Source organism: Chionomys nivalis, chromosome 18, assembly GCF_950005125.1.
Source record: "Chionomys nivalis chromosome 18, mChiNiv1.1, whole genome shotgun sequence".
NCBI lineage: Eukaryota > Metazoa > Chordata > Mammalia > Rodentia > Cricetidae > Chionomys > Chionomys nivalis.
The window spans coordinates 3,813,284-3,829,798 of record NC_080103.1 but is presented as its reverse complement, the minus strand read 5'-3'; the positions used below and the strand labels follow the sequence as shown (position 1 = coordinate 3,829,798).

Below are 16,515 nucleotides of genomic sequence, written 5' to 3'. Positions count from 1 at the left end.
ATCACACAGGCTGAGAGTCCCTGTTATCTCAGCTGTCCTTACCAACCAGGCTCTGCTGGGAAATGGCTGTGTAACACTTCTAGAAAGACATTCTACTAGGTTCAAAACGCATCCCTAAATGTTCCAGAGGAAATGCAGACGGGGTGCTTTAAAAGAGAGGCTCTGGTCAAACGGTGGTGGCACACTCCTTTAATCTCAGCACTTGGGAGTCAGAGGCAAGCAGAGCTCTGTGAGTTTGAGGCCAGCTGGGTCTACTTAGTTGCAGGACAGCCAGGGCTACAGGAAAATCCTGTCTTAAAACAGACGGTGGGGGGGTGGGGCTCCGTGAAAGGCAACGTGTTGGGCCTAGGAGTTGTATGGCTTAGAATGCAGCAGAACGTGGCTGTCAGTCACAGCAGCAGTGAGCACAAGATTGACAGCTGGCAGTGGCGCATAACTAAGATGAAGTAAGTCAACGGGCTCTGGGGACCAAACCTTAGTGACAGTGCAGAGAAATATAGAGCCAGCTCCATTTACACTACAGCGAGTGGAGGAAGCTAAAAGGGGCCATGGCACACCAGTGTGGTCAGTTTACATGCTCTGGGGCCAGTAAGATGCCAGCAGAAATGGACACATAGCCTCTGGGGAGGGATAAGGACACCAGGAGACCGACAGTACCCAGCTGCAGGGGCCATGCAGTGCTGAGAAGGAGGCATTCTGACTGGGAGAAAGCAAACGACTTCACAGAGAAGCCTTGGAGACAGCTCTACAGATGTTTCCACTTGGTGGAGAAAATGTCACTCAGAGGCCCAGAGGCCAGGGCCTGGGAAGGAAGCAAGGAGCAGCTCAGCTGCATCGGGTGAAGCGGGAGCTGAAAAGGCCTCAGCTGCCAGGTCAAGTCCAGGGGAACCAAAGTGTGGGATAGAGAATGAAAGAGCCGGGCTGGAGAGTGGCTCAGCAGCTAAGAAACCTGCTGCTCTTGCGAGGGGTGGTTTAGTTCCTAGCGCCCACATAGGGCGCATTTAGAACTCAGTTCCAGGCCTCTACTTCTGGCCTTCATGGGCAATGCATGCACACGGCACAAACATACATGCAAGTGAGTCACTTATAGACTTAAATATATAAAAAAATTAAATAAATCTTTTTTGTTTGTTTTTCAAGACAGGATTTCTCTGTGTAGCCCTGGCTGTTCTGGAACTTGCTCTGTAGACCATGCTAGCCTTCAACTCACAGAGGTCCACGTGCCTCTGCCTCCTGGGTGCTGGTATTAGAGGCATGCACCACCACCACCCAGTATAAATAAATCTTTAAAAAAAAAAAAGAAGGGGGGGGGGCGCTGGAGAGATGTCTCAGTGGTTAAGAACACTGGCTGCTCTTTCAGAGGTCCCAGGTTCAATTCCCAGCACCTATATGGCAGCTCACAACTGTCTCTAACTCCAGTTCTCAAGGATCTGACACACTCACCCATGCACATACAATAAAATTTTTAAAAAATGTAAGAGGCAGTTGGGTGTGGGGCCTCACACCTGTAACAGCAGCACTCGGGGTGAGCACGTGTGTGTGTGTGTGTGTGTGTGAGAGAGAGAGAGAGAGAGAGAGAGAGAGAGAGAGAGAGAGGCAACAGTGTCACATTGTGCTCCAGGCCAGCTTGAGTCGCACAGTAAGATCCTATCTCAGAAAACAACAACAAACCAAGAACGGAGAGCTGAAGCTTTTCTGCTGAGAGATCAGCACAAGATCCCAGGAATGAAGTAGGGCCACACAGCAGGCAGCAGCCAGGAGCAGTCTGGGGGAGGACGCAGTTACTCAGAGGTAGTGACTGAAGACCTCAAACCTGACATGGAGGTAAAACCCAGCAACTAATGGTCTTCACTCATACCTTGAATTATATATAATTTTTTTGTTTTACTTTTTTTAGGTTTCCTTTATCATCTGTGTAACATTATTCTGCCTGCAGGTTGTGTGTGTACCACGTGTCTCAAGCATGCAGAGGTCAGAAAAGGCCTCGGATCTAGTTTGGATCCCCTGGAACTGGAGTGACAGATAATTGTGGGACACCAAGCGGGTTCTAAGAACTGAACCAGGTCCTCTGCAAGAGCAACAAGTGCTCTTAACCACTGAGCCGTCTCTCCAGTCCTACATACAATGTTTTTAAAGGACACTGAATTAGAAACTGTTTTCCTTACCTGAGAAATCACATTTCAGAAGTCAAAGAAATATAAACAGGCAGAAACAATATTATAGGTGAACTCCACAGAAGGAGTCTAGTCCAAGCTGGCAGCTAAACATCATTATCTTTAATTTGATGTGTCCCTCCAGGGGGTGCAGAGGGCAGAGGATATGAAGGGCAAAGTTCCTGGCTAGGCTTGGAAGGAGACAGTAGTTTGCCTCATCCAATCCACATATCAGAAAAGGGGCAAGATACACTACCAAGAGCCAGCAGCGCCCAAACCTCCTGGAGACGACTTACTGGCTTGCTCTCGATCACCCTTCTCGTTAGCCGCAGCCACCCCGGCCTGGATCTCCTCCTTTTCTAGAAGCCTCACCAGGCCCAGCTCCTGCAAGAGGGCAGAGGTGCAGTGGAAGAGCCCCCAGGCCATGGATGTGCACGAGGGGCTGCGAGGACTCAGTCCTGCCCTCCCTTCAGGTAAAGAACCTGGCCTACCCATTTCTAGTACTGTCTTTATCACCATTGTTTTCAGCCCAGCATACATCTAACAACAGTAGTAAATAACATCAAACATAAAGTCAACGCATTAAGGGCTGGAGAGATGGCTCTCTGGTTAAAGTGTTTCCTATGTAAGCAAGAGGACTGGAGTTTGGATTTCCAGAACCCACGCAAGTCTTGCCTATAATTCCAGCCTTAGATGCAGAGATGGGATGATCAAGTTGGTTAGTGAGACTGGCCATATTGGTGAGCTGTGGGCTCAATTAAGAGAGTCTGCCTCAGTGAATAAGGTGGAGAAGGAGTGGTTTCAGATGATTCTCGGCATCAGCTTTGGGCCTCTTATGCACATCCTCACACACTTTGCAAGCTCACACATTGGCCCTCCCCGATGTGAACACACATACAGACATACACTCATATCAGAGACACATACACATGAAAAATGTGGGAGGGGTCAAAGCATTGCAAAGAAAGTTAATAAGTCAAGACCCCAAGTCAGCAACGAGAAGCAGGCCTGGTCTTTCCCTCTCAGTCCGAGGGACTCTAAGCAGATCAGACAGCCTGGTCCACTGTGCTTTGGGGGACAAGTCAACCATTTAAAGGAGTCCTTGATGATATGCACATGAGGCCATTTCCAACCCTTTAGGCAGAGCCTGACCTGTGACTTCTGCTCTCTGTCTGAACTCAGCTGTTCCAGGTACCAGTCAGCCAAATCTCTTCTCACCCCTTGCAGGGCCAGGACAGGGTCTTGAAGGGCCTCAACCAAGGCCCCGGGGCTCTGTCTCTCTAGAGCATCATCAACAACTTCCAGAGCCCCTTGGACTGGAAAACAGCACAGGTCCAGGTGTGTGAAGCCCTCTTCTCACCACCCCAGCCAGACCTGGGGATCTGCCTCCTTTCTGCCTCCCAAAAGTTACCTCTCTCCTTGACCTGACACAGTGAGCTCATGAGGTCCAGCCTACATCTTCCTCTTGGTCTTCATAGCTCCCCGCCCCCATCTCACTGTTCCAGACCCCGAGAATACCCTGATCCTAGCAGGCAAATGTCCCCTTGTTGTGAGCCTTCAGGTTGCCCCTCTATCCACCATCTTCCCTATCCCACCAATCCTCACACTTTCTTCTTTTCTTTCTTCCTGTTTCCTTTTATTTTGAGAAGGCCTCACAGTACAGCCCTGTGAGCCCTTGAGTGTTTCATCTTCCTGCCTTAGCCTCCTGGCTGCTGGAATCACAGGTGTGTGGTACTCCCAGCTACACTTCCCTCCTGAAGGACCCTAATCCAAATATCCACCCCCAGCATGGGGACCTGAAAGACCTGTCCATTTGCCTGTCTTTGTAATTTTCCATTCCCACAGGAGCTCCCTGATATGAACCTCTTTGTTGTGACCGGAGGAGAGGGTGTATACTCCCTGGCCTGTGATCTTTCCCTAGGGCAGGATCTGGCTCACATAAGGCCATGGGGCTTATTAGATCAGCCATCTCCAAGTGTTTTTTTTTTTTTTTTTTTTTTTTTTTGGTTTGTTTTTTTTGAGACAGGGTTTCTCTGTAGCTTTGGAGCCTGTCCTGAACTAGCTCTTGTAGACCAGGCTGGCCTCGAACTCACAGAATTCCACCTGCCTCTTATCTCAAAGTTTTCCAGGTTCTCCCAGTCATCTCTTACCATTGGCAAGATTGATGTGGCCCTGGATCTCTGCCTGGGTGAGGCAGGACTCATAGATGTCCTGTTCCTGACCATCATCCTGCAAAAGCAAGATGTAGAAAGAGACATGGAGACAGTAAGATCGTCCCCCCATCCTGTCACACACACTTCTGTAGTAGACCAATGGCCAGGCCCAAGGACCTTAGGGTTTTGAGGAGAACATGGGTCTCACCCTGGCAATAAGAGCCAAGCCAAGCCGGGCGGTGGTGGCGCACACCTTTAATCCCAGCACTCGGGAGGCAGAGGCAGGCGGATCTCTGTGAGTTCGAGACCAGCCTGGTCTACAAGAGCTAGTTCCAGGACAGGCTCCAAAACCACAGAGAAACCCTGTCTCGAAAAACCCAAAAAAAAAAAAAAAAAAAAGAGCCAAGCCAATCAGCCTGTGGGCTCCCCCGTCTAATCTCAGCTCAGGCTTCATGCCAGAGCCACTTCAGCCATCTAGACTCTTCCCCAGGCTTCTTGTTCAATGACATCACTTTCTTTCCTCTTCTACTTCTCACAGGAAGATCTTTGGAGCTCAAGACAGGACGGCTGCCGTCTTGCTCCACTGGAGACTCCCAGGTCCCTCAACGTGGCAGCTCCTGTGTCCCAGATGCATACCCTTACATGGTTCCTGGCATCGGCAGCCTTCTCCACCCTGGCTAGGGCCAGCAGCTCTTGGTAGACAGCTGCCAAAGGTTCCCGAATATTCTCCAGAAGAGCATTTGGATTCTTCAAGGCAGCCAGAGTGTCCTCCACCATCCCTCGCTCTACTGCGTCATTGATGGCAAGGACAGCTGCATGGACTTGGAGGGAAAGAGAGCAAGGTCAAGAAGCCAGAAAGGGCCCAGGGCAGCCAGGACACAGCCAGAGCACAGCCAGGGCCCATCCAAGGGCTGTGAGGCTTGTTGTCATCCCATCCCACATCCCGTTCCCCGCCCCATGATCCCATGTCCTACTTTAGGGCAAAGCCCTACCTGCAGCCTCATCGGCTGAAAACTCATTAGCCAGGATGCCCCCAATCTTGCTGAAGGCTGGTAACTGGAGGCCATATTTGGCCAGTTCAGAGGCAATGTTGCTGAGTTCCTCGGCTGCAATAGTACCAGGTGTTCTTCATTAGGCTCAGAACCCCACGTCCTTGCTTAGTCTATGGCTAAGAGGAAGGAGCTGGCTCACCTGTGAATTCCACTTTCCCATACAGGTCATGGATCTGAGGGGCCAATCCCAGCCGGAAGAGGAAGAGACTGGGAAGAATGGAAGACATTAGAACATGCTGGGATCTACTGATTGCCACGCCTTGTCGATGACAGGTGTGTGAAATTACATGAAGACCAGCGGTGAAGAGCACTTAGCATTTGCCCTCAAGTCACTCAAGCACCCAGGAATGAGCAGCCAAGAGAAGAAACAAGATGCCATAGGAGTCTGTAACTGTGATGGCTCCACAGAGAACACACTGCATGGGACCCGAGATAGCTGTGGAGGCCAGGAATGGAGGCTTGCACATGATACTCTTTTTTTTTTTTTTTTGATTTTTCGAAACAGGGTTTCTCTGTAGTTTTGGTGCCTGTCCTAGAACTAGCTCTTGTAGACCAGGCTGGTCTCGAACTCACAGAGATCCGCCTGCCTCTGCCTCCCGAGTGCTGGGATTAAAGGCGTGCGCCACCACCGCCCGGCGCACATGATACTCTTGATGGTCCTGGTTCTGATTCATTCATATCCCAGTCATAAACTAAGGACTTTATTCTGCTGTGCCTTCATTTACAAGGCTCACATACCAACACATGAACGTAAACACCCACGCAGACCTAAAATCTCACCTACCCCAATTGGCTGATTTGGCTGTCCTCCCTCCTTTCGATGTTTATTGCTATTAACTGATTCATCTATTAATTGATCTCCCTAGAGCACTGGTTCCCAATCCCTGTGTTGTGACCCCTTCTCACGGGGGTCACCTAAGATGAACAAAAACCACAGATACACAGTAGCAAAATTACAGTTATAAAGTAGCAACAAAATAATTTTATGGGCAGGAGTCACCACAACATGAGGAACTGTATTAAAGGGCCACAGCATCAGGAAGACTGGGAAGCACTGCCCTGGAGGAACCTGGCTGACTACAGTCGGGGCGTCTCACCTGAGAGCATGAATGCAGTAGATCACCCGAGGCATGTTCTTCTTGTCGTAGATGTCTGTGGTCTCTGGGAGGAAGATCTAGAGGAGAAACCAGACAGCTGCTGCACATTGGGAAGGACAGCACAGAGAAGGGCAGTGCAGTAAGGCTTCCAAGCTGGCGTGAGACGGGAGGCTCAGGCTGAGCAACGCATCTCTCTCCAATCAGAGCTGTGAGCACCAACAGCCCTGGTTCTAAGTCGTTTCTGTAACCATTCCCATTCAGTCCAATGTAAAAAAGGCTCACTAAGCCAAGGCACAGCTAGTCCCACAGTCACAGAGTGCCCAGGGTTAGCTGACCACTAGATGAGTCCTCAGGGGCTACAGGACGCAGGCTGTAGTCTCCAGGAAAAACAGGCCCCAGACACTCAGCCTCCATGAGCCTGGTCCTTGACCCGAGATTTCCAGCACATACATGAAGTGCTCAGGAGTTGACTATGCTCCCAGGGAGGGCCCAACGAGGCATGCATTGCCAAGGCCCATAGAGGCCTTTGAACTGTAGAAGCCCCTTTAAAAACTGAAACCTGAGCTCAGTACATCCTACACCACATTCAGCTTAACAAGGGCCCAAAGCCAGAGCGGTCCCAGTCACTCCGACACAACATATCCTCCATTGCTTGTCTCCCACCAAAATGTCTGTCTTTTGCTTTTTTTTTTTTAATTTAGATTTATTTCCTTTATGTGCACAAGTGTTTTGTCCACATGTATTTATGTACACCGCATGCCTGCCTGGCGCCTGCAGAGATCAGGAGGGAACAGTGGTCCCTGGAACTGGGGTGCACATTGAACCTGGATCCTCTGCAAGTACTGTAAGAGCACTTAATCTTTTTTTTTTTTTTTTGGTTTTTCGAGACAGGGTTTCTCTGTGGTTTTTGGAGCCTATCCTGGAACTAGCTCTTGTAGACCAGGCTGGTCTCGAACTCACAGAGATCCGCCTGCCTCTGCCTCCCGAGTGCTGGGATTAAAGGTGTGCGCCACCAACGCCCGGCAGAGGACTTAATCTTTAAGTCAACTCTCTAGTCCCTCTCGCACTCTTTTTGAAATGAGGTCTCACTGTGTAACCCAAGCTACCATCAAATCTGAATCCAGCCCCTGCCTGGAAACTCCTAATCCCCCTGCCTTACCCTCCCTATTCTGGAAGCAGAGATGTACCAGGAAGCTCAGCTTTTCGCCTTTTGTTTTTGTGTGTTTGTCTGAGACAGTGTTTCCCTGTATAACAGCTTTTTTCTGTAGAACTGGGAGGAGTCCAGGGTGTCACATGCTGACCAAGGGCTCTACCACTGAGCTATGTCCCAGTCCTAAACTGTCTTTTTCTTTTCCTATTAAGTTCTTTTTTAAATGTGTGTATGGGTGTTCTGCCTGCATGTATGTTTGTGTATCACCTGTGGGCCTGGTTCCCATAGAGAGCAGAAGACAGCACGGGATCTCTGACTGGAATTACTGATAGTTGTAAACCACTGTGGGAGGACTGGGAATCAAAGCCGAGTTCCGGGAGAGCATCCGGTGCTCTCAACCATTAAGCCATCTCTTTAGCTCCTTTTTCTTTCTTTTAATTATTTTTTATTTATGTGTGTGTGTGTGCTCGTCTGTGTGGGCACCATCTGTATGCATGTGTCCACTGAGACCAAAAGAGGGCACTAGACACCCTGGAGCTGGAGTTACAGTCAGCTGTGAGCCCCCTGATGTGGGGCTGGGAGCTCAGTCTGAACCCTCTGCAAGAGCAGTTGTACTCTTAATGCTTCTTCCCCCTTCTTCCTTTCTTTCCTTTTTTGGAAACTGGGCCTCTATATGTAGCCCTGGCTGGACTAGAGCTCACTAGGTAGACCAGACTGGCTTTAGTTCACAAAGATCTGCCTGTTTCTGCCTCCCAAGTGCTAGGATTAAAGGCCTGTGCCACCAGGACAAGCCTTTCTCCTTTTGTTGAAAAGGGTTCACTATATAACGCAGGCTGGCCTCAATCCCACAATCTCACCACCTCAGCTTCTTCCTAGGTGCTGGGATTACAGATCTGCACCACCACAAACACCAAAATGTCTTTGCTGCTCTTTCCACCCACATGCATGTGTGTGTGTGTGTCTGTGTGTGCACGCGCGCGTGTGAGCGTATGTGCATGCATGCATGTGTGTAGGTGGGTGTCAAAACCCACCCGCAGGAGCTGGTTCTCGTCTTCCACCATCATGTGGCACCTGGGGATTGAACTCAGGCTGTTGGGTTTAGCAGCAAGCTCCTTTACCTGCTGAGCTCTCTCACCTCATCTTTTTTCTTTTTTCAAGACAGGGTTTCTCGGTGTAGCCCGGGCTGTCCTCGAACTCACTCTGTAGACCAGGCTGGCCTCAAACCCACAGAGATCCGCCTGCCTCTGCTTCCTGAGTGCTGGGATTAAAGGCGTGTGCCACCACTGCCCAGTTCACCTTATATTTATAGTTACCTTCTCCAGGGAAGGAACACAGAGAAGGGCCGATACACTGCAGAATCCTGCCTAGCTTCAATTTGTATAGTGCTTTACAAAGGGAATTTACATAGGCCCTGCAATTCTCTTACCAACACTACAGTTGGGAATTACCACACCTACTTTATAGGTGAGAGACAAATTGAGGTTCACAGCGGGAAAGGACATGGAGCATAAACACCGTAGGGTCTTGGGCCTAAGGCTCCAGTCTGAGGTCTCCCACATGGGATGTGGCAGGTTCTTGCTTCACTCTGAAATTCTGGTGGGAAAACGTCTGGCTAACATGAGCCCATCCACACTACACAGACGCTCACTCCATGACAGAAGTGACGTTCCTCAGCCCAGGAGCCACAGGGAGGGAAGGCAACCTGGTTCCAAGGCACAGAGCCCAAGAACTGTTCTCTTAGAGCAGACAGATAAGCATCTTAACACCCTGTTTTACCGAAGGCAGACCGATGTGGGCTACTGCAGAAAGCCAAAAGTTGATGTTGTCTGTGTGGCGGAAATGCAAGCCAGTTGCCTGAAAGGGAGAAAAGAGAGAATGGTTCTCAGGGTTCCCTCGGGGTGGAGCCCAGATGCCATCTTAAAGATTCATGGGTGAAGGGTAGACAGAGCTAAAGGACCCCACCCTGTGTATCCCCTGCCCCATGGAACAGAGAAACAGCTGAAAGCACCAGGACTGGGTGAGCCAGCTGAATAACGGGAAGGCTGGCACAGGGAGGGCAGTGCCGTAAGGCTTCCAAGCTGGCACAGGACACATGCATCTTAAGGCCCATGCAGCAGTACCCTCCCTGTCAGCAGAGCACCCGCCTGACAGAGACACTAGGGAGTTCCTACAACTGTACTGCTTTCCAGCCGCCAAAGTGATCACATATGGAATTTTAAGTTACGTGGTCACCATGCCCTCACGGCTGTGAGAAGGGGCATCTTAGGAGGGAGATGGCAGGGGATTCGTTTCACTGTGCCCACCTGGTACCGCAGCTGTTCCACGTCATAGATCTTCTTCAGGGGGACAACAGAGGGGGCAAAGCAGTGGCCCAGCTTGGCCAGCAGCACCCCATTGCGGAGGCTCTCCTCCAGCTCCACCGGGGAAGGAAGCTCCTCCTTCAAGCACACCTCCATCCAGCTGGGGGCAGAGAGCGTTCTTAGGACCCGCCCATCCCTCAAGGGACTCAACACACTATTCCTCCCTACCTAAAGTCCCCCTCTCTTCCTATGGCCTCACAGTTCCCAACTTTCCCCAAGCTGCTAGATGCCTAACCAAGTCAACCCTTTCCTTATTCACCCTGGAAAGACTCCCCGAGTCTCCCATACCTGCCTGCCTTCAGGGAGGTTCAACCAGACTGTAATGTAAGGTAAACCCTCACTCTGTCTGGCTACACACCTGATTCAAATGGAACCTGCCGCTTCTCTCATTCTGCACGACTCTGAAAACTTAAACACAGAAAGCTCGTGTCTGATGGAATGATCTGCACAGTTCACGATTCAGTTCTGATGATAAAAGGGGTATTAGGGGCTCTGTGGGTTGATGGAAGAGGAACAGCACAAGGGACAGAAAAGATGCACCTCTTAGGACTGGACGCCACTTTCCAACCCATCTCCCTCACTTCGGCCCTAAAACCCAATCGCATTTTGCAAAACGAGGCCAACATCAGTGGTACCGCTGGCTTCAGTGGACAGCTGCCAGATTCGGTGAGCTGGTGATTCTGAGCAAGCACAGTGACTCTTTGGGGAGACTCTCCAGATACTGAGGTCTACAGATACATTCCCAAAGAGAGCCAAGTATACCTCGCTCCACACTCTCCCTGCTGGACACCTGATTTCTTTCTTTCTTTCTTTGTTTTTCAAGACAGCATTTCTCTGTGTAGCCCTAGCTGTCCTGGAACTCCCTCAGTAGATCAGACTGACTTTGAACTCAGAGATCCACCTGCTTCTGCGGCTTGAGTGTTGGGATTAAAGGTGTGACCACCACACCCAGACGACACCCGATTTCTCATCTGCTCTACCTCACGTTCTTTTTGGAAAACAGTAAAATAGACTATTTTAGAAAGAATAGGAAGAAAAAAGGGGCGGCTCAGTGGTTAAGAGCACTGGCTGCTCTTCCAGAGGACCTGGGTCTGATTCTAGCAACCATATGGTGGCTCACAACCATCTATAACTCTAGTTCCAGGGGATCTGATAACCTCTTCTGGTCTCCAAGGACACCAGGCATGCACATGGTACACAGACCATACACAGATAAAACACCCATACACATTCATTTAAATTAATTTTTTTTTTTAAATTAATGGGCGGTGCATGCCTTCAATCCCAGCACTGGGAGGCAGGGGCAGGAGGATCACTGTGAGTTCAAGGCCAGCCTAATCTACAAAGCAAATTTCAGGACAGCCAGGACTCTTACTCAGAGAAACTTTGTCTCAAAAGAACAAGACAAAACAAAACAAATAATAATAATAAATAAAAATAAATTTTAAAAATTTTGAAAGGAAAGAAAAGGGGCCTGGGGAAATGACTCAGCAGAGCTGAGTGTTTGCTGCACAGGTATGGAGGCCTGAGCCCAATCCCCTGCACCTACATAGAACCCTCGGCATGGATGCCAGCACTTGTAACCCCAGTACTATACTATACGGGGAAGCAGGAAGATGGCTGGGGTATGCTGGCCACTAGCCTAGTTCCAGGTTTAGTGAGAGAGCTGACACACCAGGACATTTGACACCCTCTTCTGCTGTCCATATAAACAGAGACATACAACACCAAACACAGACACACACACACTATGTATCTGCCAGGCCTCTCTTGGGTAAACTGAATCATAAAGTAACCAAACAACCCTCAGGTGATGGAGGAAGTCCTTTCTGTGCTTTGTGTGGTCTGTGAGTGTGTGCAGGGATGAATAATGCATATCTCATACATGGGCAGAGGTGGCATCTGTCCTTCTCCGCCCGGCTGCCTGGAGACAGGGTCTCTCACTGAACCTGGAGCTGACTGTTTTGACTAAGCTGCCAGGCCAGTGAGCTCCTGGGATCCACCCACCTCCAGCCCTTCATTTCTGAGGCCAAGACATGCATAGCTATGCCTGGCTTTTCACATGAGTGCCTGGTCCTCAAGCTTGCATAGCAAGTACTCTTACCTACTGAGCCGTCTCCCCAGCTTGGGAAATCCTTTAAGAAAGAATTTCAGCAACTAATTAATGAAGAAGACATGATAGCATTGGAAAAAAGCCATTCTGTTTTCCATAAAGTGCTGGGTTCTCTCTCTAGCACCGGGGGACAAAACAAACAAACAAAGCAAAGAAGCAGCAGTCACCCAGCATCCCCAATAGTGGGTTCCAGTGAGGACCAGCAAGTCATGTGGTGAAAGCTGATGGGAAATCCTGGGCTCGAGATCAACATCACGTGAACTCCCACATCAGACGTGGCACTGCTAGAGGCCCTGGTACCATGTGATGCACATGCCACCACCAAGAAGTCTGCCATTGAACCCGAAACCAGTCAGGCCTTTAAGAGCCAACATCCATTTATAGGAAATATGGGGTTTGGAGCTGAATGACGTAAGAAGCAAATGAAGCCAGAAGGTCAGAAAAAGAGATCCAGTTTCTTGAAAAGGTCAGGGACATAATAAGAAATAAACAAGGAGAGGTGCTCCTGCTGGTGCAGGCTGAAGAGGCAATGTCACGTGCAAACATTTTAGAGTCTTCTTTTGGGGAGGGGGGGTGGTTTTGAGACAGGGTTTCTCTGTGTAGCCCAGGTTATCATGGAACTCATTTGGCAGACCAGGCTGGCCTCGAACTCAGAGAGATCTGCCTGCCTCTGTGCTGGGATTAAAGGCGTGTGCCACCACTGCCCGGCTTAGATTTTTTTTCTTTTTAGACAATGCGTAAAACTGGAAAACGGCCTGGTTCCTGATTTCCGAAGGACTCACAGGTAATTTAGTTGGGCATTGACAGCGTGGTAGGCAAAGACTGCAGAGTTATATATTGTTGAGGATATGGGGGAAAGAATGTAATGGTTGGGGTTGGCCTTAAAAGACAGAAAATGCTATTTTTCATTTCTGTCTTGTATTGAGACAGGTTTTCATGAAGTCCAGACTGGCCTCGGACTTGCTATACAGTAGAGGCTGACATTGAACTCTGTGTGTGGGTTCATATGGGTACACACATGCAAGTGTGTGCATATGCATACAGAGGCCAGAGGTTGACATAAGGCGCCTTCCTTGATTATTTCCCATCCTGTGTTTTTGAGGCAGGGTCTCTCACTTTCCCCACTGAACCTAGAGCTCACTAATTGGCGAGGGTGGCCAGTCAGTTAACTGCACGGATATGCCTGCCTGTGTCTCCCCGGCACTGGGATTACAGGCACATGCTGCCGTGTATGACTTTTTAACGTGTGCTGCGGGTCTGAATTCAGGTCTTCATGCTTGCACTAAGTGAGCCTTATCCCTTATTGCTGGCCTTGAACTTCTTGTTCTCTTCCATCCTAAGCACTGAGATTATAGGTATGCATGCTTGGCATGACAAAACTATTTTAACTTGCCCTTTCCCACACCACAGCCCCTTGTCTGTCTGCATTTGCTCTGGAGATAATGCCTGGACTATGAGAGGTAGGAAAGGTGGACCAAAAGGAGCCCATCTTCCTGGACCCTGCTTACCGCTTGGCTTCCTCCAGTCGGCACAGGTACTGATAAGCAACATTCTGCCGCCTCTGTTCATCCATCTCCTCAGCTGTGAGGCGTTCATCTGAAGCGTGAGGAGACATGGTCAGGGAACACAGCCTTAGAGAAGGATCTCAGCACCCACACTGGGCAGCTCACAACTACCTGTAATCAGCCAGCTTCAGAGGAAGTGATGCCCTCCTCTGCCGTCTGTGGACGCCCATATGCACAAGATACACACACACATGCACATAAATAAAAATAAAATAAATCTTAAGAAACAAGAACAAAAAAGACAGGAAGCTCAACTCTGAAGCTACTTTTGAACATACTCCCTAGGCAGCCCCTTCTGGGCACAGAAGCATTCTCCATACCCAGTTCTTTATCCCAGTGCACCCATCAACAGGGAGCATCCTTCTCCACCAGACATTTCCTTCTTTCTTCTGCAGTCATCTTCCCGTCTTTCTCTTCTTTCCCGAGACTGCCTCAGTGCCACCAGCGGCTATCCAGAGCCTCCTGCATCTGGGAGGTTAGCTTCGTCCTCCCCTTTGTTGCGGGCTGACGTCTCCATGGCTGCCGCAGCTGCACCCTGGACGCCTGGCTGACGCTGATTAAGCAGTCATTCATCCACTCAATACCTTTCTGTTGGGCCCTGGGCTAATGAATCCCTACTCTTAGAAAAATACAAGCCCAGTGTGGTGCATGCCTTTAATCCCAGCTCTGGGGAGACAGAAGTAGAGGGATCTCTGAGTTCAAGGCCAGCCTAGTCTACAGAGTCAGTTACAGGATGGTATAAAGATGGGGGCTGGAGAGATGCTCTGCAGTGAAGACCACTGACTGCTCTTACAAAGGATCTGGGCTCAATTCTCAACACCTATGTAGTAGCTCACAGCTGTCTGTAACTCCAGTTCCAGGGGTCTGATGCCCTCTTCTGGCCTTCACTGGCCCTAGGCATCCGCACAATGTAAGACAGTGAATAAGATCTCAGGTTAGCAGAGGAAGCCAACTATTCTATCTGAGCGTTGCAGGATAGCAAGCAGGTTAAAGCAGGACAGGGATCCACCCTATATGCTTAAGATTAAATGGAAGGACAAAGAGAATTTTAAAAAATCACAGAGGTAACATTACTATGGTTTTTTTTTTTTTGTTGTTTTGACAGGGTTTCTCTGTGTAACAGTCCTAGCTGTCCTGGAACCAGCTCTTGTAGACCAGGCTGGCCTTGAACTCACAGAGATCCGCCTGCCCCTGCCTCCCGAGTGCTGGGATTAAAGGTGTGCACCGCCACCACCCAGCACTATTCTTTTTTTTTCTATACCCCCTTTAAGGAAGAAAGTGATCTTCAAGTTAAACAAAATGTAGATAACACTCTGACCTCCAAATTCAAGAACAGGGAATGCCTTAAATGGGATGGCATTCCTATTCTGCCTCAGCCACGGTCTCTATCGCTCTGTTCTTCATGGGGAATACAACACAAAATTACACGGGGTGAGGAAAAGTTGCATGCACACACAGCAAATGAGCTCAGAGAACATCCAAGAGACAGCTCGGTCGATTTGTCTTCTACTGGGTCCCAGTCATTTTTACTCTTCACCGATTGCCTCATCTTGGATATCCTGCTCTATGATTTCAGGAAGGGCTGGGCTTATTTGAATTGGCAGTTATAAAAGTTCAAACCCACAGACACACACTTACAAATACAGCTTTGAAAGTACTGGCCAACGGCAGAAAACTCATGAGTTCCTCTGAGGGAGTTTACAAGGAACAAGAGTTGGCTGTTCAAGAATGGAAAATAAACCAGTAAGTGAGTGACTTCACCTCAGAGCTATGAGTTAGGGACTCAGTAAGATGGAGTGGGCGGGGCCTGGAGAGCGCGCGCGCGCGCGCGCGCGCGTGTGTGTGTGTGTGTGTGTGTGTGTGTGTGTGTACAGTGTCTCAAAAAATAAAAAACCGCACAAAAAAAACAACCACCACAAAATGGTTTACGCTTCTAAGCAGCATTCCCTAATGAGATGGGTGACACCGATTTTGGAGAAGGGGTGAAGAAAGCAGGTTTTGTCTTTCATTCCACTCATCCTTTCAACCCTTCCGAGGAACCCGGGTTTCTCGGAGAAAGCAAGTGTTTCAGGCAGCCCAGGTCAGAATGACCATGAACTCTTGACCTCCTGCCGGAATTCCAACTGCCGGAATTGCCGGAGTGCGCCACCAAGCCGGCCCTCCAGGTTCTGCATTTTAAAACAAGGGGCCAGGTGATTAAGAACCAAGTGGTTTGAGAGGTATTGTCTCAATGCGGAATCCCAACCTCTGACACCTTTTGACAAAAACGGGAATTGCAGAATGTTAAGGGGCCATCGAGATAGTCTACATTCCCCGACCCTGGGGCTCCAGAACCTGGGAAAAATGGAGAGCTCCCTTCGAGGGTTACCCTGTGCACACCAGCCCACTCCCCAGCAGCCCATAGCCCCTCCCGCGAAGGCCAAGCCCCACCAGCAGCACCCCCACTCCACCCTCCTGAGATCCCTGCCGCACTCACAGGCTGTCCGAGCCCGGCCTGCAGCGCACGGTTCCATGTTCCTTCTCCGGCCAGTTTTGAATCTCCCGCCTCTAGGACACCAGCCCTCACCGCGGTCACACGAAAGAGGACGCTTCCGGTCGTACCGCACGGAATCCTGGGTTTCGTAGTTTCTCAGGTGGGACGACTAGGGCTAGCTTTGGGGCAGTTCCTTGATTTGCAATTTCTGCCTGGCTCCTTCTATGCTCAGCTGGCTTTTTCAAATAGTCCCTGCCGCTGCCCTTTCTTTCATTAACGCGTCCCACTTCCTGTAGAATTCCTGGGACTCCCTATACGCTATGTGGTGTTATACACAGGGGTATACATGCTCTCTAGAGAGTGCTGTTGTAACAAGTGATAGACACAAAATCAAGAAGC

At 49.7% G+C, this 16,515-nt stretch overlaps 1 protein-coding gene across 1 annotated transcript in view; it reads right to left on the bottom strand.

Annotated features, from left to right (window-relative positions):
• Iqgap3 (IQ motif containing GTPase activating protein 3) overlaps positions 1 to 16,173 on the bottom strand; it is a 44,078-nt gene extending 27,905 nt beyond the window's left edge. Inside the window, exons 1-11 of the mRNA XM_057793297.1 lie at positions 16,120 to 16,173; positions 13,587 to 13,674; positions 9,909 to 10,065; positions 9,382 to 9,459; positions 6,456 to 6,532; positions 5,498 to 5,565; positions 5,299 to 5,412; positions 4,949 to 5,127; positions 4,304 to 4,382; positions 3,306 to 3,469; positions 2,450 to 2,537 (exon numbers count right to left, since the gene is read on the bottom strand). Coding sequence (XP_057649280.1) covers positions 2,450 to 2,537; positions 3,306 to 3,469; positions 4,304 to 4,382; positions 4,949 to 5,127; positions 5,299 to 5,412; positions 5,498 to 5,565; positions 6,456 to 6,532; positions 9,382 to 9,459; positions 9,909 to 10,065; positions 13,587 to 13,674; positions 16,120 to 16,156 — 1,129 coding nt within the window. The 5' untranslated portion in view covers positions 16,157 to 16,173. The remainder of the gene's footprint in view (positions 1 to 2,449; positions 2,538 to 3,305; positions 3,470 to 4,303; positions 4,383 to 4,948; positions 5,128 to 5,298; positions 5,413 to 5,497; positions 5,566 to 6,455; positions 6,533 to 9,381; positions 9,460 to 9,908; positions 10,066 to 13,586; positions 13,675 to 16,119) is intronic.
• Between the last annotated feature and the right edge of the window lie 342 nt (positions 16,174 to 16,515).